This window comes from Molossus molossus, unplaced genomic scaffold (assembly GCF_014108415.1).
Source record: "Molossus molossus isolate mMolMol1 unplaced genomic scaffold, mMolMol1.p scaffold_m16_p_20, whole genome shotgun sequence".
Lineage (NCBI taxonomy): Eukaryota > Metazoa > Chordata > Mammalia > Chiroptera > Molossidae > Molossus > Molossus molossus.
Genome location: NW_023425356.1, coordinates 17,060,196 through 17,085,381, shown reverse-complemented (window position 1 = coordinate 17,085,381; position 25,186 = coordinate 17,060,196). Strand labels below are relative to the sequence as shown.

At 42.4% G+C, this 25,186-nt stretch overlaps 1 protein-coding gene across 2 annotated transcripts in view; it reads left to right on the top strand.

Moving 5' to 3' along the window:
* Positions 1–25,186, top strand: part of LOC118636927 (myomegalin-like) — a 213,560-nt gene that overhangs the window by 14,112 nt on the left and 174,262 nt on the right. The window contains exon 1 of one of the 2 annotated variants that reach the window (XM_036271871.1): positions 19,569–19,761. The exons of the other annotated variant lie outside the window; for it this stretch is intronic. Within the exon in view, the coding sequence (XP_036127764.1) occupies positions 19,742–19,761 (20 nt within the window). The 5' untranslated portion in view covers positions 19,569–19,741. Of the gene's footprint in view, positions 1–19,568; positions 19,762–25,186 lie in introns of those variants that run through there. 2 annotated transcript variants of the gene reach the window in all.

Sequence of the window (25,186 nt, the reverse complement as noted above, 5' to 3'; positions counted from 1 at the left end):
TTTCAATTCATAGTGTAAAATGGCTGAAGGTCAACACAGAGAAGTAAATGAACTATTTAGAAGAAAAGGAAGTGTGCTTGGACACAAGCAAGAATCTATCCAAAAGCCATCAGATAGCTCAATATTTAGGTTAATAAAAATGGATGAATTGCACATTTCAAAGGAGAATCTGGGGCACTGTTTAAATAACAAAGACTTAAATCAAGCTGGTCTCAGTGCCCCAAACCACAGGCACATGTGTTCAGAGAATGGGGGCTTTTGTTCACTGGATGTGTGCTCATGTATACCCACATTTAACCACACAACATTAGATCAGAGAAAGTGGAACCAATAAAAGAAATGTCAACACGCACGAGTGACTTTAGTGTACAAACAGAAACAACACCATATTTTGGCATCCGTTTAGTTTCCGTAATATTGCAATCTATAACATCTTTTTGCCTCATTGCTATATAAACCTTGTCTTTGGAATCTCCAACTTAATATTACAACTGAAATGTCAGCTTTACTATAATCTCAACAAGAAAGTTCTTAATGGATTTTACATATTTTCTAAAAGAAAAGACATGTTTTTGATAGAAAATAAAAGCACATTTTGGAGAGAGGGTGCTTAGGCAGTATATTCTACAGAACGGTCCTGCAAGGGTACTGCTTTTCAGTCCCTTAATTTTCACCATAGATCTAGATTTCCTGTTGTGCTGCCTTAAATAAGTGTTCTGAATTCTTTGTCCTTCTTCGTATAAAGAGAATAATAGCTTCTTTCTGAATGTGACCTTCTTTCTTTTAACAATGTGACCTTGGATTGTAGGAAGGTTCAGGAGTCTGTATCATTATCTATTGCTACATAGCAAGTTACCCCAAATCTTAGTGGTTGTAGTGGTTAGTTCTGTGTGTCAACCTGATTGGATCACAGAGTGCCCAGATATTAAGCTAAACATTATTTCTGGGTGGGTATATGCGGGTGTTTCCAGATGAGACTAGCATCGGAAATCAGTAGACTGAGTAAAACAGACTGCTCTCCCCAATGTGGTGGGCACCATCCAATCCACTGAGGGCCCAAATAGAACAAAAAGATGGAGAAAGGGAGAATTTGCTCTCCCTGCCTGTCTCCTTGAGCTGGAATATTAGACCTTGGACTGGGAATTACACCAGTAAAAACTCCACCATCAGCTTTCCTAGATTTCCAGTTTCCACATAGCAGAACATGGAATTTCTCAGCCTCCATAATTGCATGAGCCAGTCCCTTCTAATAAATCTCTTTCCAAGACTAAGAGTGTGATTACCAAGGATCACTGGGGTTCATCTTGAAGATACTTATCACAGTCTGCATCCATTACCTCAGCTCTTGGAAATTAGATGCACAACCGGACTTATTCCTTCCCTTTCTTCCTTCTGGAACAAGGCTGGTACAAATCAAGCACAATAATCAGGGAGTGTAACCAAAGCTGAGGCTGAAGACTGTGCCAAGCTATGGACGTCATGTTAAAGATTTTCATCTGTATACTCAGAACAGTGAAAACCGCAGTCTCTCCTTGCTCAGTCAGCTTGCAGCACAAGAGGCACACTGGCCGGGAAGCTGTGCTTTGGTTGACCTATTGGAAGACCGCCTTGTACAGGGTGGGGCAAAAGTAGGTCTACAGGTGTGAGTATGGGAAACAGAGTTTATTCTTGTATTGTTATTTATTAATTATTGTATTGTTCTCCATATAAACAACTGTAAAACAAATTTTTCCCCACCCTGTGTATGTAGTTTACAGTGATGGCCCCTAAGCCACTATTCCTTTACTAAAGATTGCCCAAGAAAAGGTCCTAATTGGTGTATCCATTGTCTCCCATATGCACTACAATGTAACAGTACTTGCCACCCACCAAATTAGAGTATGTTTCTAATATAAATTGGCACAGCTGCACTCAGACTGGTCAGAGCTGGGTAGAGGCAGAAACTGGAACACAGATGTAGTTAAAATAACTATTAATAGTAAATTAATAAAAGTAATAAATATTTATTTTTAAATTAGTAGCTTTCACAATTATTTTTGATTACTGCGTCATTTCACTCTTGAAGTAATAGTTGAAATGTTATACTTTGAAAGATTAATGGAATTTCAACATGTAAAGCATATAAGAAAGTTTTCATTTCAAATTACATCTACAATACTTAAGCTGTATTTGAGAGTAAATCTTCAGATATTAACAAAAATCTAAATGTCATACTTTATTTGTATTACTGACAGGTTATGCTGATGAAATATTACAGTAACACACAGGAACACGAGTTTAGAGATGTAAGAAACAATATGAAGTCAGCTACAGTAGTTCCTCCCTCCCCCTGTATTTGAGGGATACATTCTAAGACCCCAGTGGATGCCAGAAACTGTGGATAGTATCCTACATTAATATTTGTTTTTTCTTATACATACACACATTTTCACCTAAAGGAAGCACTTTGTTGCTTCTCATTGGCATATCTGAATTGTTAGCATCACTACTCAAGTCTTTTGGGGCCATTATTAAGTAAAATAAGGGTTATTTGAGCACAAGCACTGTGGCGCTATGGCAGTCAATCTGATCATTGAGATGGCTATTGTGACTAACTGGCGAGTAGGGTAGGTGACGTGGATATGCTGGATGAAGGACGATTCACCTCCTGAGTGGGATGGAGTGTGGTAGTGTGAGATTTCATCAGACTACTCAGAATGGCGTACAATTTAAAACTTATAAATTGTTTACTTTTGGAATTTTTCATTTACTATTTTCAGACTGTGGTTGATGGTGGGTAGCTGAGACCATGGAAGGATGAACTGCAGATAAGGTGGGGGAAAGGAGCTACTGTATAGGGTTGCAAAGCCAAAAAAAAAAATGGCAGATTCTGGCTCAATGGTAATGCTGAACTTTGGTGCACCTCTAAGTTTTATACGCTCTTCTGGTTTGACACAGGGGCTAGTTTTTCTCAACCTTCAGCTTGAGCCCCTTCGGCGGCTGCAGTATTGTTTTCTTTTTCATGCTCTGTGAAACCTTAAAAGACTTGCGTGTGTCTTCCCTCCCCACTGTCTCAGCTGGCCCTCAGGACTCCCCCTCCTTCCCCATCCACCCACACAGTTCCACTTGTCCGTCCTGGTCTTACCAGCGGAAATTGGATGTCAAGGCAGACCAGAAGCGGGGTCCAGTCCCTAAAAATAAAGCTGCCAGAAATAGCTAAAGAGCTAGGGTCCTGCCTTCAATGGACTGGGCCCTGAGTTATATTTTAATAAAAGAGAAATGGAAGCAGTCTGGCCCTTTGAAGGGACTGTCAAGAACCTGGCAAATGTTTCAATTCTTTGGGTGATTCGAGCTGTGACTCCAATGTACTGCCAGGAAGGTAGGCTAAAAAGAAAAAGGCACAAGGGACCCAACACTATCAAGACAGATGTAGGTAGAGAGGCAGAAGGCAGGCCTGGGGTTCCCCACCGCTGGGAACCAGGCAAACCATCTGATGGAAAATGCAAATGCCTGTTGCCTACAGATGGCCTGGCAGGTAATATAAACTGATTAGCAGGTCAGGTGTAAGACCTTAGCAGGCAGTGTTGGTGACTGTGATTACCGGGAGGATTTATGTCCCTTCTAAGGGCCAAACAATATACACGGTGAGGCCTCTCTGTAGGATAGGTTCTGCCAGCAGGGGGCATCTGTAGATAGTTTGCACTGTCACCAGACAAGGTTTGGTATATGTAGATAGGCACTTTTTTTTAATCCTCACCCAAGGATATGTTTTTATGGATTTTTGAAGAGAAAGGAAGGGAGGGGGTGAAGGAAGGAGAGAAATGAGAGAGAGAGAGAAACATCAACGTGAGAGAGAAACATTGACCAGTTGTCTCCCATATGTGCTCTGACTGGGGATTGAGCCCACCACCTATTGATGTACAGGATGATGTTTCACCTGAGCCACTGGCCAGGGCTGGGTGGGCACTTCTTGCTGAAGGAGAGGCTCCACTTTGATAGTTTCCTAAGCAGCTGGAATTAACTAGGCCCTGCACAAAGAATGTGGCTACTTTGATTTCCAGAGCCATTTGCAGTCCATGTGACAGGAAGACTAATGATGAGGCAGATTTGGTTTTTGAGTTGTGTGGGCAGTTACCTCAAACTGAGAGTTGGGGCTCAGGGTTTTCTTAAAAGCACAGGCTCTTGAAAATCACATTCTAGTTACATTAGCAGCAGCTCATGAAATAACCTGTTTTCCCCCACCCCCTTCCCATCACACCCCCTTCCCACCTGTTCTATCTCCTCAAGGCCCTAGAAATCATAGAATCTTGCCCTTGAGCCTTGAAAGTATTTGAGAAGGAGGTTGGAAGAACTGGCCTTGTCTCACATAGTCACTCTTGCCTTGTGGTATCCTAAAGGTGCCACCCAATGTCTTGCAGTTCATAATGCACAAAGATGCTGCCAACAAGGTCTAAGAGTACCTACCAGTGGAGATACCTGTAAAGGTTTGGCTCTTATCACACCATTTGGGATGAGTAACCAAGGCCCTGACCTTGCAAAGTTCAAGTGAGTATAGTGATGGGAAGAGTTAATCCCATTCCAGATCATATCAGTTCAGTAAAAGAACAAACACATCCAACATTATGAAGCAAGTAAGGTACTCACTCCAAGGGTCCTGCAAATGCAGGGGCAGATCCTGTTTTTATTGAAAATTTTGATACTTTGTTCATCCTGGATTTTTGCATTAATTTTGTTTATTAAACTATTGAGTTAAAATATTGTTTGACTACTGAGTTTTGGGCATCGCTTAAATTTTGCACCACAGGTGAGTGCTTCACTCCCCTCCCTCACCCTCAACACCTTCACAGTTGAATCACAATCTTGAACCAGTTGAATAATCCAGCAGCTCCAGGACCTTCTGGCCTTGTTTTTCCCCTCCTTCTATCTTCTGAGAACCTACTGAAGCCAATAAATAGAAGATGCAATAATTGTTTTCTCTGTAGCACTACCTGTGATTTAGTTAGCTAATATTTTTGTACCTGTTATTATATCACAGACCTAGCCTAAAAAGGGGATACTTTTGTCTATTTTAAATGTTTCAGTTGAAAGGAATCATAGTGGTTAATGTTGGATGTGTTTGTTCTTTTACTGAACTGATATGATCTGGAATGGAATTAACTCTTCCCATCACTATACTCACTTGAACTTTGCAAGGATAAAAGACTGTTGAGGTCTCCTCATTTCTGTGTAAAATTGCCAGATGTCTGATATTTAATTCCACAGCTCAGTATTTTAGCTTCTTTTATTGCTAAGATGAAAATTAAAATGAGAGTGATTACTCAAATGTGGGATTTTTAAAAATTAAATTTTTTTCTTCATTGTGTGAGTATTTCTGAGGCTGTATCTCAGTATTTCTGAGCCTTGTAGCTGGAAGAAAGGACAAGCAGCTGTTCTAAACTGCTAAGAAATTGACTTCCAGTAGGTCACAGCGTAGAAGAGGAAATCTGTCTTTGTTTTATATTTCTCCTTTGTTCTGGGAGTGATTATTTTGATGAGCCCTCTAGGCTGTGCAAATTTGAGCCAAACGTCTACCGAGATAGCTCCAGATTTCAGTTAAGTAATTCAGTGCAAATATTTCAGTTTCTGCTTAATAGTGACCAAAGCTGACCTGGAAGAGGTGGTGTATTCTTTGACAGAATCACAGTAATTTAATCATTTTAATTATTCTTAGGAGATACACAACTGAAATATTTAGAGGTGAAGAGTCTGCATCTTTCAGATGGTTTGTCAATAATTGTGTGGGGCAGGGAGAGAGAAACAAATGTGACAAAATGAGAACAATTGGTGAATCAAGTGAAGGATTTACAAGACTTCATTGTGCTATTTTTTTTTTTTTTGGAAAATTTTTCATATGTTTAAATTTAAAAAAAATTTTCAAATACTGAATTATGTTATATGAAACTGATTTACATACATGAAAAATATGTGCATGTGTATCTACACATGAGTGTATATTCAGCTCTGTCTGCTGAAAGGGCCCGAGAGTAAATGCACTCCGTTAGCGATAAGCACATTTTGCACTGAGCTCCTGTTCTCTAATACTGTTCCCCACTGAAAGGAATCAGTTCATTAGAGAAATGGCTGATTCTAGGGCTGGCCACTGTAGCTTTAAGATGAGGGGCCTGGAACATTTTATTATGCTGAAAAGTAAGAAAGTACTTTTTTTTAAATCCTCATCCGAGGATACTTTTTTCCATTTTTATCTTCAGACAGAGTGGGGCGGGGGTGGGGGTGGGGGTGAGGGGAAACAGCGATGTGAGAGAGGCAACCGAGGTACCTGCCCTCGACCGGAATCAAAGCCTCGACTCTTTGGTCCAGGGGCCAATGCTCTACTGCTGAGTCAAACCGACGGGGGGGGGGGGGGGGGGGGGGATTAGGGGGGTGCGTTAAAAAGGAGGCATGTCACAGGACAAAGGACCCAGCTTGAATATCTTGGATATTTGGGGTGAAATAAAATATATTATTAAAATTTAAAAAAGAAGAAGAAGAAAATATACATGCGTATATATCCTTAAGGTCCAGTCTTAGAGGAAACAGACACCAGGGTTTCTCAATGTCTGCCAGAATGTTAAAGCCAGAGAAACCCATCTTGGTCGATTGGAGAACTGGATAGTAGATGGTGTGAAACAAGAAACAAAGGCAGGGACCATAGTTGTACAGCTGCCTTGTCCTTAGCAATATGATTTCTGATTCAGAATCCGGTCTAAGCCCTAAACCAGGATCATGCACTGCGTTTAGTAATTATCCCTAAGGGTTTGTTGTTGTTTTATCCTCATGTTCAGATAGAGAGGGAGGGAGAGAGAGGAACAGAGAGAGAGAAACATCGACGTGAAAGGGACACATCGAGTGGCTGCCACCCGCACGACCCAATCAGGGCCGGGGACAAACTGCAACCGAGGTACGTGCCCTCAGAGGGAACCGAACCCGAGTCTCTCTGGACCTCAGGCCGACGGTCTAACCGCTGAGCCAAACCGGCCAGGGCTGCTGTTTTTTTAACGTGGCCTAGATGCTCCCGGGCTGTGGACTGGAGCTGCTTGTCCCCTACCGAAAAATTACTTTGGTTTTAGTGACGGTGCAATTGTCGTGAATGCCTCAGAAGCTGTTTGTGAATTTATTCCAGTAATATTTCTGATTCCAGAAATTTCTTTTTAAACCTTCACATCAGTCCCTTCAATTTTTAAGATCCAGTGTCTATGTTCAAAGCAGTGAGAATTATCCAGGTATTTCACACAAGCCTTTCTTCATGTTCTCACCACCCCCTTCCTAGAAATTTACATACCACATTTCTTGCATAATTCCCCCTCCTCCCACATCAGATGCACATAAGTAGTGGGTGTTAAAAGAATGAGGGGGATTGTACGAGTAAATTACCGCCAGCTGTCTGACGGCTTGGTCATAATATCTTTCCTTGAGGTTTTTTTTTTTTTACAGCTGACAGGGCTAGCTAGTAAAGAAGATGGCTCTGAATAACACACACACACACACACACACACACACACACACACACACGAGAGAAGGAGAAGGTTGGGAGATAAAGAGAGGGACTACAAGATGATGGAAATGCCTCCTTTCTGTCCCCAGAACTCCAGCGAGGTAGTGAGGGAACCAGTTCATTCAGCTTCCTTGCCAGAGCCTTGGTCTCATATGATAAATCAGAGAACTGAGAAATGGCAAATCTGGGTCACTGGCCTAGCCTAGAGAGTAGTTTGGAACAGAACTGAAATTAAAATTCATGTCTTCTATACAAGGTTGGAATCCTGCCTGGTATGCAAACATTAATAAAAAAAATAGCTATGATTTATTAAATGCTTTAAATGTGCTAGGCAATGTATTAAACACGTGATATGTTATCTCATTTTGTTCTCACAGCTACCCTATTAGGTAGTTATTGTCATTAACCTTCTTTTACAAATGAGTAGGCTAAAGTACAGAGTTTAAGTCACTTGTCAAAATCACAGGGCTGGAAATTGACAAAAGGTTGGGGGTGGGGGATTCAACCCAAGTCTCTCTTGTTCCAGAGCCAGAAATCATTTTTTCTTTTAATCCTCACTCGAGGATATTTTTCCATTGATTTTCAGATAGAGTGGGAGGGAGGGAGAGAGAGACACATCGATTGGTTGCCTCCTGCACAACCACAACCAGGGCCGGGGACAAACTGCAACTAGGGTATCGAACCCCAGACTCTTTGGTCCTCAGGCCAATGCTCTAACTGCTGAGCCAAACTGGCCGGGACCAGAGCCAGAAATCTTAACCACTCTGTTGTAATGCCTGCCAGTGACAGCAGTTACAATGGCTCTTGTGGATGAATGGGACCCTACGCAGTGGCTCAGAGGAGGCTAGGAACATCTCTCCCTCTGCCAATGAGAATCAAGTTGTTTAATAAAAGCACAATTTTTTGCAGTCCTACTATGTGATAAAGTTTTGTATTGTTGACATCATTCAGGACCCTTCTCAGATGCTACCTCCTTCTTTTTTATCCTCACCCGAGGACATTTTTTGTTCAGATAGAGTGGGAGGGAGAGAGAGAGAGAAAAACATCGACATGAAAGGGACACATTGAGTGGCTGCCACCCGCATGACCCACCAGGGCCGGGGACAAACTGCAACCGAGGTACGTGCCCTTAACGGGGGCCAAACCCAGGTCTTTCGGGACCCAGGTCTTTCGGGACTGCGGGCTGACGCTCTAACCGCTGAGCCAAACCGGCCAGGGCTCAGATGCTACCTCTTTATGAAACCTCCAGTCCAGTTTAATTAATCACTCCCTCGTTGATGTCCCTCTTTGTACCTTTATTGTAGCCCTTAAACAATCTGATTTGTTAATGACTGCCTGACTTTCATTTCAAACACATAACACAGTGCTTAGGATATGCTCTGTGTGTGAACTAATGTTGAATCAAATGAACTAAAGTAGCCGAATTGCCCCTCAGTTTTGTCAGTGTGTGGGAACAAATTAAGCCCCACGAGCATTAACTGGCCCTAAACTCCCACCTGTTTATTTAGGAATGAAGTCTTTTTCCAAAGTCCCCTTTCCCATGAAAGCGTTTCTGCTTGTCCCAAGGGTGTTTCCCAATCCCTCAGAAACTGCCCTTGGTTCTGATCTCCGCGGCTCTGAGGCACAGCTGCCACTTTGCCTACTGTGAGTGGTCGTCAGAGTCACATCTTCCTAGCCCGTGCCTGCTCCAGCTACTGGAGGGCGATCCTTCAATTCACCTATGTACACACAACCTTTTCTCTCTGGGTTACGTGTCTGGCCTGGGTAACCAGGCACATCCATCTGGGCCTCAGTTTTGCCCACTAGGTTCCTCTGTTGCACCAATAATATAGATCACAGATTTGAATTTGTGAACTCTATTGGACAGTTTTTCACTACATGAAACTCCAGTGTTTTAATACGGGGAACCTGCTTCTCTTACCTGCCTGTCATTTAGTCTCTGTAAAACGCTGTTTTCTCATTTATAAAAGAGGGTTGCCTTGCTAGGATCCTCTCGTAATGCTGCTTGGTTTCTCTTCATTGCACTTCCCACCATCTGGCATACTGTAGTTATTTCTCTGTTTATTGTCTACATCAGTGGACTGTAAACTCAATGAATAAAGAGTTTATGCCTGACACACAGTGGTCCATGGTATATATATATTTCAATAGATAAATTAATAAGATAATGTATCAGAATTCTTGTGTACATTAGAAAGCATTGGTCCAGTTGTCTAACTCTGCATAATGATGTACTTAAAAGCCTAGTGGCTTAAACCAACAACCATTTTATTACATCTTGTGATTTTGTGGGTCAGGAATCTGGACAGGTCTCAGCTAAACAATGTGTCTGCTTCCTGAAGTGCTGACTGAGTCTCTGGCGTTGACTGGGTCTCTAGGTGGTATCCAACTGAAGGCTGTTCCGGAGGTTCCAGACAACTTCACGCACCTCAGACACAGTCTGTGCGTGATGCCGGATGCCTTCGTGTAGACTGCTGCATGGTATTTCACAAGTGGTCTCCAGCACAGTGGTCAGACTTCTTTCATGGCAGCTCAGTATATCAAGTGACCAAGGTGGAAGCTGCAAGGCTTCTTATACCTCAACCTCAGAATTTATCACCCAGCACCGCATTCTATTGGTCAAGCAAATCACCAAGACCATCCTAGAGTCAAGGGGTGGAGAATTAGACCCCAAGTCTCAATGGGACAAGTAGTAAAGAATCTACCACATTCCTCAAGCTTTTGGCCATAAACATTACCACATGCATTACTCCCATCCTCCCAAAGCCCCCCCCCCCAAGTTTTATAACATTTACTGTATCAGCTCAGAAGTTCAGAATCTCACCATCTAAATCAAGAGGCTCCTGGGGTACATGTAGCTCCTTAGGTATAGTTCCTCTTGACGCTCCAACCACTGAGCCACACTGGCCAGGGCTGTAGTATTTTTTTTAAATCCTTTGAATTTCTGTGGCATGAGTTGTCACTTATTCTTTTTTATTTCTGATTTTATTTATTTTGATCCTCTCTCTCTTTTTTTTTAATGAGCCTAGTTAAAGTTTTATCAATCTTGTTTATCTTTTCAAAGAACCAGTTTTTGGTTTCATTTATCTTTTGTATTGTTTTTTACTCTATTTTATTTATTTCCACTCTGATCTTTATTAGTTTCTTCTTCCTAGTCATTTGGGGCTTTGTTGTTGTTCTTTTTTTAGTTCCTTTAGGTATAAGTTTGCATTGTTTATTTTAGCTTTCTTGTTTGTTTGCTTTTGGAGTTAGCCCTGCATTGCTAAGAATTTTTCTCTTAGGACTACATTCTCTGTGTCTCATAGATTTTGGGTTGTGTTTTCATTTTCATTTGTTTCAAGGTATCTTTTGATTTTTTCATCTCATTGTTAATCCATACACTGTTTAGTAGCATGTTATTTCAGACTCCATGTGTTTGTATGTTTTTAGTGTTTTTCTTGTAATTGATTTCTAGCTTCATACCATTGTGATCGGAGAAGATGCTTGCTATATCAATCTTCATAAATGTATTGGGACTTTCTTTGGCTTATCCTGGAAAATGTTCCATGTGCACTTTTAAAGAATATATATTCTGTTGCTTTAGGTGTAAAGCTCTAAAAATATCAATTAAATCCATCTGGTCTATTGTGTCATTTAAGGCCTCTGTTTCCTTGTTGATTTTCTTTCTGGAAGATCTATCCATTGATATTAATGGGGTGTTAGAGTTCCCTACTATGACTGTTCCACTTTCGATCTCTCCCTTTATGTTCATCAATATTTGTTTTATATATTTATGTACTCTTATAAATGTTTGCAATGGCTATATCCTTTTGTTGATTGATCCCTTTATTATTATATAATATCCTTGTATCTTATAGCCATTGTTTAAAGCCTATCTTGTCTGATATAAGTATTGCTACCCCACATTTTTTTGTTTGTTTGTTTCAATTTGCATGAGATATATTTTTCCATCCATTTACTTTCAGTCTCTGTGTGTCTTTTGATCTAAAGTGGCTCTCTTGTAGACAGCATATATATGGGTCTTGGGTTTTGTTTTGTTTTAATCCTCACCCCAGGACATTTTTCCATTTTTTGTTCAGATAGAGTGGGAGGGAGAGAGAGGAAGAGAGAGAGAAAAAAAAACATCGATGTGAAAGGGACACATTGAGTGGCTGCCTCCTGCACGCACAACCCAACCAGGGCCGGGGACAAACTGCAACCGAGGTACGTGCCCTTAGCGGGAACCAAATCTGGGTCTCTCTGGACCACAGGCCGACGCTTTAACCGCTGAGCAAAACTGGCCAGGGCAGGTCTTGGTATTTTTTTTTGTTTGTTTTTTTTTAATTATGTGAGGGTTTATTTATTTATTTTTTCGGTGGTATGTGCCCCTAGTGGAAACAAAACCTGAGATTCTCTGGTCCACCGGCCAATGCTCAACCACTGAGCCAAACTGACCAGGGCCAGGTCTTGGTTTTTTATCCATTCAGCTATACTATGTCTTTTGATTGTAGCATTTAATACATTTATATTTTAAGTGATAATCGATAGGTACATAGTTATTGCCATTTTATTATTCATGTGTATGTCCACCCCCCCCCCAACCCGCCACTGCATCTTCTTCTTAAAGAAATTTGTTTAACATTTCTTGTAATACTGGTTTTGTGATCTTGGTTTTAGATCCTTGCTCTTCAGCACTTTGAATATTTCATGCCAGTCCCTCTGGCCTAAAATGTTTCTGTTAAGAAATAAGCAGACAGTCTTATAGAAGCTCCCTTGTAGGTAACTGTCTTTCCCTTGCTGCCTTTTTTTTTTTTTTTAAATCTTTAGCCAAAGATATTTTTCCATTTATTTTCAGACAGAGTGGGAGGGAGGGAGAGCGAGCAATAGAAAGAGAGAGAGATAGAAACATTGACATGAGAGAGACACATTGACTGGTTACCTCCTGCACAACCCCGACCAGGGCTGAGGACCAAACTGCAACCGAAATATGTACTTTTGACCGGAATTGAACCTGTGACTCTTTGGTCTGTGGGTCCATGCTCTAACTGCTGAGCAAAACCGCCCAGGGCTCCTTGCTGCTTGTAAGATTCTCTTTGTAGCCTTTGGCATTTAAATTATGATGTGTCTTGGAGTGGACCTCTTTGGGTTCATCTTGTTTGAGATGCTGCACTTCCTGGACTTATGTATCTATTTTCTTTGCCAGGTTAGGGAAGTTTTTAGTCATTATTTTTCTAATAGGTTCTCAATACTTGCTCTGTTTCTCTTCTTTTTCTGCTACCCCTATGATGCAGATGTTGTTAACAGTTGATGTTGTCCCAGAGGTCCCTTAAGCTATTATCATTTTTTTAAATTATTACTTTTTTTGCTGTTTCGATTGTTTTTTTTCCTGCTCCCTCATCTTCCAAATGGCTAATTTGATCCTCTGCTTCATCTAATCTGATGTTGATTCCTTTTACTGTATTCTTTACTTTTGAGTGTTTTTTTGTGTGTGTTTTGTTTTTTTTTATGGTTTGTATGTGGTTGTTTTATGTTTACTATGTTTGTGCTGAATTTCTCATTGAGTTCATCTTTTCTTCCCCTTAGTTCTTTGAGCATTCTTATAGCCAATGTTTTGAACTCTATTTGTTAGATTGCATATCTCTATTTAATTTATTTTTTTCAAGAGATTTTTTTCTGATTGTTTATTTGGGACATTTCTTTGTCTCTCCTTTTTGGCTACCTCTCTGTGTTTGTTTCTGTGTACTAGATAGATCTGCTATAACTCCCAGTCTTGGAAGGTTGGCCTTATATAGTAGGGATCCTGTGGGGCTAAGTGGCACAGTCTTCTGATCACCCGAACCAGGTGCTCCAGGAGTGTCCCTTGTGTGGGTTGTGTATGCCCTCCTATTGTAGTTGAGCTTTGAGTGCTGTTGGCATGTCATTGGCTGGGATTGACCCTCAGGATGACTGCCTGTGAGTACTGGTCACAACCACCGCATGTGAGCTGATGTGTGGTGGGGCTGACACCACTGAGCAGGATTTTTTCTGGTAGGGTCTGGTGCCTGCCAAAGCCACCCTTTGGGTATGCCGCTATTGGAGCTAATGTGTTGTGCTCTGTTGTGTACAGAATCTGGCCACCAAGTGTATTGGTTCGGGGGCCTCTCGGGAGGGACTTCATTGCAGATCAGTGTCACATACTGGCCCAGGGCTACTGTTAGGAGCTCCTCCTACTCCACTATCTTTATCAAACATCTACATCCTCTGTTTACAAGATGAAAAAAGTCCATGTGTAAATGGACCGGCACAGTTCAAACTCTTGTTGTCCAAGGGTCAACTGTACTTCTTATTTTGAAAGCTTTTGCTATTTGGAGAGACTGGGGGTAGAAAGCAGTTTTATTTTTTAACCTAGTTCTGACTCTATGTTTCCTCTAAAATATGCTTAAAAACTTAATGATTCTTTTTTATTTTTTATTTTTATCCCATCTTTTTATATGTGGTTAAAAGAAACCAGTTAGTACTTTTGAAATTCTGTCTAAAAATTTCCTTTTACCCATTCATTGGGTATATTTTCTATTTTCCACATTCCATTGAGTAATGATTGTGCCAAATTTCTGCCACTACATAATACAGATCCTTTTTTCAGCCCCCAGTACATTTCTTCACGGTCCCTTACAGTATCTTCACCAGTTTTTTCAGTGTCTTCCACTGAGAAATGTATCAGAATTACTGTGTACATTTGAAGGCATTGCTCCAGTTGTAGCCTGGTAACCTTTCCAGTGTTTGCTGCATCCAGGCCTCAAAGTCATGCCACTTGTTTTAGGGTTTATTACAGCAACACCCCACTTACAGGTACCAAATTGGGTTCAGTTATCTATTGCTACTTAGTAAAACACTGCACAACTAATGGTTTAACACAAAAGACATTTTATTATATCTCATGATTTGGGGGATTAGTAATTCTATCATGATTCAGCAGGGAAAATGTATTCCATCTAGCCACAGCCGGGGTTGCATGATTATGTCCAGCTGATAGCCAGACTGATCTGTAACGTTCAAGACTGCTTCACTCATATGCATGGCACCTTGATGGGAACTGCTGGATGGTGGGCTCAGTTAGCCCCTCCCTCTCCCTGTCGTCCCAGGGCCTCTCCACATGGTTTCTCTAGCATGGGAGTTTCTTATCTGGCAGCTCAGGGCTTCAAAAGCAAGTCTCCCAAGAGTCTTGCATGAAAGCTGCAAGGTTCCTTTTTGAATTGGCCTTGGCAGTCCCAGAACATCTCTTATGTTTTATTCTATGGTCAAAAAAGTCCCTAAAACCAACCCAGATTAAAGAAATAGAATTAGATTTCATCCTTCAATCGGAGAAGAGGAAATAATTTGGTCATCTTTAATCTACCACAGAAACTCTATCTTTGATTGCAGAATGATTCATCTGTCTAGAAAGGACTTTTTTTAAACCCCAGGTTAGAGAGATGGACATGGAGCTGTGAGGGACAAAGGAGACATCTGCTGACTAACCAGGTTTGCTGAATCAGTGATGTGACAGATGTTGCAGACATAGTGTCTTCCTTTCTAAGTCTCAGGGAATGTAGGGGTCAAAATCAGGGAAGCAGTGTGTGTAGTGAGTGGTTAGAAATGATGTTGTGGAGCCCTGGCCAGTTTGGCTCAGCGGTTAAAGCGTCGGCCTGCAGTCCTGAGAGACCTGGGTTCGGTTCCCGCTAAGGGCACGTACTTCGGTTGCAGTTTGTCCCCGGCCCTGGTTGGTCGTGCGGGTGGCAGCCACTCGATGTGTCCCTTCGCGTCGATGTTTCTCTCTCTCTCTCCCCCTTCCTCTCTCTCCCTCCCACTCTATCTGTACAAAAAATGGAAAAATATCCTCGGTGAGGATAAAAAAATAAAAAAAAGAAATGATGTTGTGGAGCTAAACTGATTTGAGATCTCAGCTTTGTGACCTTGGGTGATACACTTTACCTCCCTGTGCCCCCCATTAGTCCTTCATAGAACAGAGATAACAAAAGCCCACCTCATTACATTATTGTGAGGATGAAAGAAATCAACATATGCAACACGTTTAGAAGAGAATGTAGCAAAAATATGTTAGATACGGTTATTTTTGTTATCGCCTTATAGTTCATGGAGTAAGCCACACCAAGATCAATAGTCGTTTTTAATCAGAATCAAGTGGAGAGGATAAGAGAAAGTGAATAGAAAACCTTCATGATGGTTAAAATACATTTGGACTATTTGCAGCTGAGTATAAAGACAGATACCTTCCTATTTTTTGTCTCTTATCATCAATTCAAACATTTCCTGAAGCAGTCAATTGACCAGTTCAAAAGTAGTGTACTCAGGAAAGAATAACATAACTGGTTTAATTTATCAACATTATCTATCCAGATTCTGTGAGTTCTATTCCTGAAAACTGGGAGAGATGCACAAGGAGGAAGACACGTGACTTTCTACATACTGAGCACTGGAACCTACAGTTTTCTCTCTGCCTCAGTCTCAACATTAATTTAAAAATAAAATAAAATAATGTGTCAGGATAGGCTAGATTATGCTGCAGTAATAAATAATTTTCAGATGTCAGTAACTTAATGCAACAAAAATGTATTTCTTACTCATTCCATGTGTTCAGTTGGGTCAGCAGGAGCACTGATCATTAGACTCACTCAGAGACCCTGGTTGATGAAAACTTCATCTTGACAAGTATTGATCCTCAAGGATCATTACAATGGTGGAAATTGACAGTTGCCTATTGTACAAGGTGAAGCCAAAGTTGGTCTATGCGACACACAGTTTTTTCTTGTATTATTTATTATTGTATTATTTTCCATATGAACAACTGTAAACCTACTTTTGTCCCACCTTGTATACTGGCTCTTAAAAACTTCCAAATTCTACCTAGAAGGACCACATGAGACTTCCTTTCACATTTCAATGGCCAAAGGAAGTTACAGTTCATTGGCCAAAGCTATACCTAACTTTAAATGGTGTGGGGAAAGGAAAGTTACCAGGTATCCACAAGGAGAAAAGCTTAACAAAATGCCAGGAAGTACCACATAGAGTAACTGGTAGATTGTATTATTGTTCTGCAAATAATCCCTCCTCCTGCACCCATGTGGGCAAAGTGTACTTTCCTGCACCCATGACTTTGGACTTGGCCGTATGACTTACTTGGGGGAATGGAATGTGGCAGAAAGGACAGTTCTGAGCAGAGACTTTAAGGGACATCACAAGTCTCTGCCAACTCTCTTACACTCCTCCATTCTACCATGAGAAGAGTATTTCCCTGCTGCTTCAATGCGAGTCCTGGAACGAGAGATTCATGGAACAGATTTGAACCTGTGCCTAACCAATTTATACCTGAACCACAGATCCTTGAGTGGAAATGGATATTTGTTGTGCAATACTGAGATTTGGGAGTTCTTTGTGAAGCAGCATAGTTTCAACAAAAAGGTGATATAATATAATATAATATAATGTATATATAATATACAGTGACTCACACAGTAGGATTTCACAATGACTAGCTACTACAGACAATGGTTTGCAAGGAAGCATATGAAACAAGAACTTACTAGTTCATATTCTGAGACATAAAGTAAAATTAAATTATGTTAAATAGATCTATATCTAAAATATCATAACTATCAAACTATTTCTTATCTGGTAAATAATGAGAAAAATTAAAATGATAAGTCTTAGTGCTGTTGAGGCTATGTAAGATGATAAAATTAGTCCTTTTACCATAAAATTCCTATTCCTTCAAAAGAATAAAATAATGAAGGCAGGAAGACATCATCAAGGCATTGTCTATGAGTCTAATATTAGAAACAGCATAACTATGCAGTAATAGGATATTATTAAGTAAATTGTGGCCATATTGATATTATATAATACTATACAATCATTAGAATACTGAATATGGCCCTGGCCAGTTTGGCTCAGCGGTTAGAGCGTCGGCCTGCGGTCCGGAGAGACCCGGGTTCGGTTCCCGCTAAGGGCACGTACCTCGGTTGCAGTTTGTCCCTGGCCCTGGTTGGTTGTGCGGGTGGCGACCATTCGATGTGTCCCTTTCACATCGATGTTTCTCTCTCTCTCTGTTCCTCTCTCTCCCTCCCACTCTACCTGAACAAAGAATGGAAAAATGTCCTCGGGTGAGGATGATAAAAAAAAAAAAAAAAAGAATACTGAATATGAAGACACGCTAAGAACATGGACAAATATTTAATAAGTGAAAAAAAGATATCAACTTATGTCTAAGTTGTAATTTTAATTCTACAAATAGATATGTAATATATATGGATAATCACTAGAGGAAATATGGAGAAATTTAAACAGTTAATCAAATGAGCATATTTTCCCAGCCTCACTTCTGAGACCCCACACTTTATGTAGTTAATGTGTCATTTCTTAAATGCAGTGCACGCCTGGCTGTAGTCAGAGTTCCTCTCCAAACTCAGTAGCCCATGATTTGATTTGAGACAAAACTAAATATAGCACCGACTTTGGGATGGAGGACAGAAATCCGACTTTCCCTGCCCTCCCCTTTTTTTCCTTCAGAGGCAGCAGTAATTTCTTTTCAAGACAGGTGGCCTGTGAGCTTTGTCTCAAGAAATGTTTCCTGGAAATATTCTAAGCTCAAGCACACTGTGGCCTTAGATAGGAGCTAAGTGTTGAGGTTGGGGGATTCTAGAGCAGGGGCCTTTTAGACTGTTCCTCTGAACTCTCCAATGTTTTAATGTTATCCAGCCCTCCCAGCCCCCATTCTGTACTGATAACTAGGGGAGCTAACCCAAGAGATGGGAAGCAGGATGACAGTTTGCCCAGAGAATACAAGCTCCCTACAATCTCACCCATATGCAGGCATCACTAGGGTCCTTCCTGAGTTAAACTCTAGAATACCTGAGAGAATCAGTTCAATCTAGGGAAGCTCTGATGGTCTGATGTTCAGAGATCATGTCTCTGGAGCCACAATGTGTAGAAAACAACCTGTATCAGAGCCTTAACAAAGACTTACAGCCTTTTTGGGTCTCATCGGTGGCACAAGTATAACTAAATCAGCATTGCCACACGTGGGCAAAAGCTTTCTGCAAATTAAAAAAAGGTCAGTGGTGGTGCTAATAATAACGGTGATTATGTCACTTAATAAAAAGATTTTATTCTAGAGCTAAAAGGGAGCGACAGGGCTGTAAGCACATTAATTATAGCATGTCTGACTTGTTTAAACCTTGTTACATAAATAGATGGTACAGGGTCTCAGGCAGTGCCATCTTTAAAGGACCTTTTCCCATGATCTTAGAACCGTTATAGAGGGGATTCTAGGTCCTGATGGCCAGTGTCTGGAAGCTTTTCTAGTGTTCTGGGAAGTTTGGGAGCCCTCTGCCCTCTTGCAGGTAGTGGTAGAGCCCAGTGGCCTCTGGCTTGGGAAACTGAAACCCAGAGAGATAGAAATACCTTAAATCCAGGGATGTCTGAGATGGGGACAGCTGGTGAGCCTGCAAGGTTTTGTGAGGATGCTTCCCTTCCTGGGAAGGTTCCTGTCCACAAAGTACTGGTGAGGCTGGCAATGCAGATTGCTAAGAAAATAACCCCACATCTGATGACCATCTAGTATGTGCTTCCACATTCAGCCAGGGTGGCGCCTAAAACCTTCCCACCCTCCGGCTCTGGCTTTGGGGTTACCTGTGGGTGGGGTGATGCAGGCACAGGAGAGGAACTCCTCTCTAAATTCTCCCAACAGTTGGTGTTTTTCCCCCAAAGCCCCTTGGTGGGGTGGGTGAGGGGCAGAGGGCTCGGTGTGGCATCCTCTCAGCCCTCTGCCCTCCTGCCAACATCAGCAAGGCGGGGAAGGCTGCAGGGTGTGTGCGGCGGGAACCTGGGCGGCTCAGCCCCGACGCGGTGGAGCCCCGCCTCCGCTGCGGTTGACAGCTCAGCTGGTGCCGAGCCGCTCGTGCCAGCCAGTCGTGTCTCAGCCTGGCTGCCTCCGGCCGGCTCCCCAAACAGCCCCGGGCGCCGCTCGCCTCCAGCTTCCTCCTGAGAACAGTCCCTCCCTTGTGCCCGCCGCACCGTTAGCTGGAGGTCTGGCCACGTCCAACCGGGTTTTCTAAAAAAGCAGGGAGCGGAGCCTCTCTGCGGACGCAGAAGGAGGGAGCTGGGGAGGAAAAGGCTGCTGCCCTTTGCACTGGAGAGTCGTGGGCAAGGCTTCTCCTTTTCCCGGGCTGCTTCCACGCCCGGCTGAGGGGCGCCCGAGCGGACAGAGCCGGGAAGATGGAGCAGACGTGGGCAAGGTAGGTGAGCAGCTTCCTCGCCGATCCCGATTTGGGTTCCTCCCCCTCCCCACCCCCATTCGCTGGCCTCACGGAGAGGTCGCCCCTCGCCACTAGGGGCCTTTGACAGCCTTTTTTTCCCCCGTCGCCTTGTCCTCCCTAATTCGGCCCACTTCACTTGGTCCCCTGCACACGTTCGCTTCTCTGGTGCTTCCTTGCTTAACGAATCTCCCGGTCACCTAGTCTCGATGTTAAAGATACCCATGAGGCTGCCTGGGAGTTTTTGTAGAAACGTTTCTCCGTCTTTTCCTCCTTCCACAGATGGGAAGGGATTCGCACTGGTCTTTCTTTAGCGATACCTTCGATTTGAGATTTGAGATGCCTTCAAAAAGATCAGGTTTCCTTCTCACCCTGCCACGTTTTCCTTCCTAAGCTCACCCTCCACCGTCACACAAAGGCCAGGGGCTGAGTGAGCAGAGCCAGCCGTGCCCACCTCCAGAGTGTCCAGTTGGAGCTGACTTTAGGAGAGGAAAGGAGAAGGAAAGTGACCAGCGTGCCCTTCATTGCTCAGACCTCGTCGAGGCCAGGGTGACAGCCGGCGTTTAGTTATAGGTCATACTTTGGAGATGCCCGATGGAATTGTGTTTCCTCCATCCCCCCCACTCCTTCCCCCAGATAGACTTTAAAATGGAGCTCACTCAAGGACAAGAGATGATGTGCTGGGAAGAAGACTTCATTTTTGTTTTTCATTAGGAGGGTTGGTAGAAAGACTGTATTGAGAGGTGTTTCTATAACAGATATTCCTCTATCTCCAAGACTTTGCTTTGGAGAATTGGAGTTCAGCCAAAGAGTGTTCTAAGTCTTAAGAGAGCTCTGAGGCTGGACAAACACAGAAAGTAAATGTGGGCTTAAGCATATTGTGGAAGACCTGGGGGTGGTGTGTGTGTGGGGGCAGCTTAACCAATTGCTCAAAAGGAGTAAACTGTATAATGTGCACTTTAAAGAAGGGCAAGCCCTAGTCTGTGTTGCTCAGTGGTTAGAGCGTCAACCCAAGCACGGAAGAGTTGCAGGTCTGATTCCCAGTCAAGGGCACTTACCTGGGTCACGTGTTGGATCCCAGCCCTGGTCTGGGCACGTGAGGAAGGCTACCAGTCGATGTATTTCTCTCATATCCATGTTTCTCTCTCTCTCTCTCCCTCTCTCTCTCTCTCTCTCTCTCTCTCTCCCCTCCCTCCTTCCCTCTCTTCCTTCCTCCTTTTCACTCTCTCTAAAAATCAATGGAAAAAATACCCTCAGGTGAGGATTAACAACAAAATAAACAAATAAAGGGCAAATGAAAGGTTAGGGTGTGCTGATAAGAAGTACACTATCTAGATTTACACACAATGATTCTGCCTTTTGCTGTTTTCTGCTCTTCTCTGGCCTCTCCTAGAGGACTGTGCTCTGTTCGGGGTATCACTAGATAAAAGGAATGCAGTCAAGACACCAGAGGGACTGGAAACCAGATCTTGAGGTGTGACTAGAAGACCTGGGGCTCTTTAGTTTTGAGAAGTGAAGACTTGGGGAGGGGGTTATATGGTAGCTCCCGTCAAATATTTGAAGAGCAGCTGCTGATGGACAGAGCAGATCTATTTGGCATCTGTTAGGACAACAGAACAACTGATTGGAGCAAGTTGTGGAGAGGCAAGTTATGGTTGAATGTAAGGGGAAAGCTTTCTGACAAGTGATCTATCTGGGCAGTAAATAGATTCCTCACCCTGGAATTATTCAAGCAAAGGCTTGATGATCACTTGATGGTAATGAGAGGGAGTGTATCAGGGATTCTTTCTTTCTCTGTGTTTTTCATACTTAAAAAAAAGTATTATTAACATTTTTGAACTTTATATTTAGAAATAACAATTTCAAAAATAATTTAGAAAAATCACAAATCATGTTTGTATTCCAGCTGATTTCACAAACCAAGTATACATATGTAGTGTGCACTCAGATAAAGAAAAAAGAGAGCATTACCAGCACCCCTGAAGCCCTCGTGACCTGAGGGATAACCATCATCCTAATTTCTTTTTCTTTCTTTTTTTTTTTTAAACTTCAGATGGGGTGGGGAAGAGAGAGAGAGAGAGAGAGAGAGAGAGAGAGAGACATTGATGTGAGAGAGACACATCGACTGGTTGCCTCCCACATGATCCCGACCAGGACTGGGGATGAATCGCAATGGAGGTACGTGCCCTTGATCGGAGTCGAACCCGAGACTCATTGGTCCGAGGGCCTATGCTCTAACTGCTGAGCCAAACTAGCCAGGGCCATCATCCTAATTTTTAATACCATAGATTAGTTTTGCCTGGTTTTGAACTTTATGTAACTGAAATTATCCACTGTGTACTCTTTTGTATCTGACTTCTTTCATTCAATCTTTTGCTTGTGGGATTCTTGGACATTATTGTATGTAGTTGTAGTAGTTTATTCATTTTTGCTTCTATGTAGGGTTCTATTGTGTGTAAATATGTCAAATTTATTTATCCATTCTATTGTTAATGAGCTCTTGGGCAATTTCTAGTTTAGGGCTATTATGAACGGTGTTGCTATGGAACATTTCTGTACATGTGTTTTGGTGAACATGTGTACACATTTTTGTTGGGTAAATGCATAGAAGTAGAATTTCTGGTAATAGGAAATGCATGTTCAAATCTAGTAGATACTGCCAAGTAGTTTCCTGAAGTGCTTACAAAGAGGATTTCAGGAGGGCAGAGACACGGTGAGGCGCCACATCGCTAGGCGTCAGGGACATGCAAATCGGCACCACAGTGACATACCACTGTGTGCATATCCGAACGGCTGACATGAAAACGACAGAAATACCAAATGCTGGTGAAGTGAAACAATCAGAATGCTCACACTCAGAATGCTCACTTTTTTTTTTTTTTATCCCTACCCACAATAAGAAATGTATTTGCATTACAACCAAGTACACTCCCATATGTCACTGAAACAAAGGTTTCATGTAACAGGACTTAACCTTTCTATGTGTTTTGTACTCTGATCTTTTCTACCCTGTTATTTTTCCTTTTTAAAAAATGCTAGCATGGCCCTGGCCAGTTTGGCTCAGCGGTTAGAGCGTCCGCCTGCAGTCTGGAGAGGCCCGGGTTCGGTTCCCGCTAAAGGCATGCACCTCGGTTGCAGCTTGTCCCCGGTCCTGGTTGGTCGTGCGGGTGGCAGCCACTCGATGTGTCCCTTTCACATCGATGTTTCCCTCTCTCTCTCTTCCTCTCTCTCCCTCCCACTCTGTCTGTACAAAAAAAATGGAAAAATGTCCTCGGATGAGGATTAAAAAAAAAAATGCTAGCATGACTCACTAAATTTATTTCACCACCTAATGGGTCACACATGGAAATATCCTATAATCATATATCATAATTGATGTCTCAGATACCTCCTGACCCACGGCTAGGATCAGTTCATTATTTAAAATGTGAAAGTCCCAACGGATCAGGCACTGTGCTGAATGCTAGGGGTATAACCATGAATGCAACTGGTTTCTGCTTTGAGGGTTTCACTTTCTCCTCGTCTGTAATTCTGATGGAGAGAGGCTCGGGCAGACGTGCACTGGGTGCTCTGGGAGCACAGTGAAACAGCATGACTCTATAAAACTACCATTTATTAAGCTTGCATTCATTAGCCTGTGTGTGAATCCCCTTTTATACTTTATTTTACCTAATCCTCACAACTCTATGAGGTATAAGGTAAATGCTATATTCATTTTTAGGGCAAGAAAATTTAACTCTAGAGATATTAAATATTATCCCTACATAATGCACACAGCTGAGGAAGAAATACGGCCTGGAACTATCTAATTCCAAAGACTATGTTTTCTCCCTCTCTCTCTCTCTTCCTCCAAAGATTGCTTTTAATTGCTTTGAGTTGAGTTTGGAGGTGACTCAGTTTCTGAATTTGTTCTGAAACTGGCTCCTTAACCTGACTGTGCTGAAGCTTATGATTTAGTTTAAGACTGTGATTCTATTCCCAAGTTGTATTCTTGGCAGCTCTGGAAAGCCACCTTTCTGAGGGGCTCTTCACACCAGCCCACCTACTCTTTGTCTTGCTTAGTCTTGCAAAAAAGGACAGGGTGCTGAGTGTTTGAGTTCTCAAAGTTAAATACCCCCGCCCCCAACTGTACACATCTTCCCTGCTACGAATCAGTGGGAGTTTTCCCCCCAGGAAACTTGCCTGACTGTTGCCAGACTCTTTGGTTAAATTATTTGGGGAGTATGATTGCTTCTAGAATAACAAATTTCATATGAATACATAAGCCTTACAAAATGCTGATTTGAGCCGCTGTGGCTCAGTGGTTGAGCATTGACCTATGCACCAAGAGGTCGCCAGTTTGATTCCCGGTCAGGGCAAATGCCCACGTTGTGGGCCAAATCCCCAGTGGGGGACATGCAGGAGGCGGCCAGTCAATGTTCTCTCCCATTGATGTTTCTATCTCTTTCTCCTTCTCCCTTTCTCTCTCTTTAAAATTAATAAAGAAAAAAAATTAAAAAACAACAACAACAAAAAACCACCCACCAAAATGCTGGTTTGGTCACTAGTCAAACTGATACTCAGTTGTCGTCAAAGGAATAAGCTCATGGAGATGATGGAGGGACCTGGTGAAGAGGATCGTTTCGCTCACCTTGTAAGACTAGCACCAATCAGACAAATGGTTTCTGCTGCTCTTAATTTTTAGTGTGCATTCATCTGAACTAGCAACTCCCTAGAACTGGGAGTATTTCAGAGTCCCTGTTTGTATTAGTTTCTTCTGATGCTGTCACAAAGTGCCACAAGCTTAGTGACTTAATACAACATAAATTTATTATCTTGCTGTTCTGGAGGTCAGAAGTCTGAAAATTGGTCTTCTAGGTTACAGTTAAGGTGTCAGCAGGACTGTGCTCCATTTCTTGCCTTCTCCAGCTTCTGGAGGTTCATGGCCTCTGTCCAGAAGTAGCATCACGCCCTGGCCAGTTTGGCTCAGCGGTTGAGCGTCGGCCTGCAGACCACAGAGTCCCGGGTTTGGTTCCCGCTAGGGGCACATACCAAAAAAAAAAAAAAAAAAGAACAGAAGTAGCATCACGCCAGCCTTTGTTCATCTCATCTCCTCCTCTCAACCTTTCTCTCCCGTTTATCTCTTACAAGGACCCTTGTGGTTACATTGGGCCCAGCTGAATAATCCAGGATAATCTCTCCATCTCAAAAGCCTTGATCCCCTCTGAAAGTTCCTTTTGCCATGTAGAGTAGCGTATTCGTGGGTTCCAGAATCAGGAATGCGGACTTCTTGGAAGGCCACCATTCGGTCTACCACACTAAAGGCTGGAAAAGTCATGACTAATTATCTTCCTCCATCAGTTAGGTGGATATGTGCTTGTTTCTAGCATATGGAAAAGCTGAATAGAAGTCATGTGAATCATGTGAA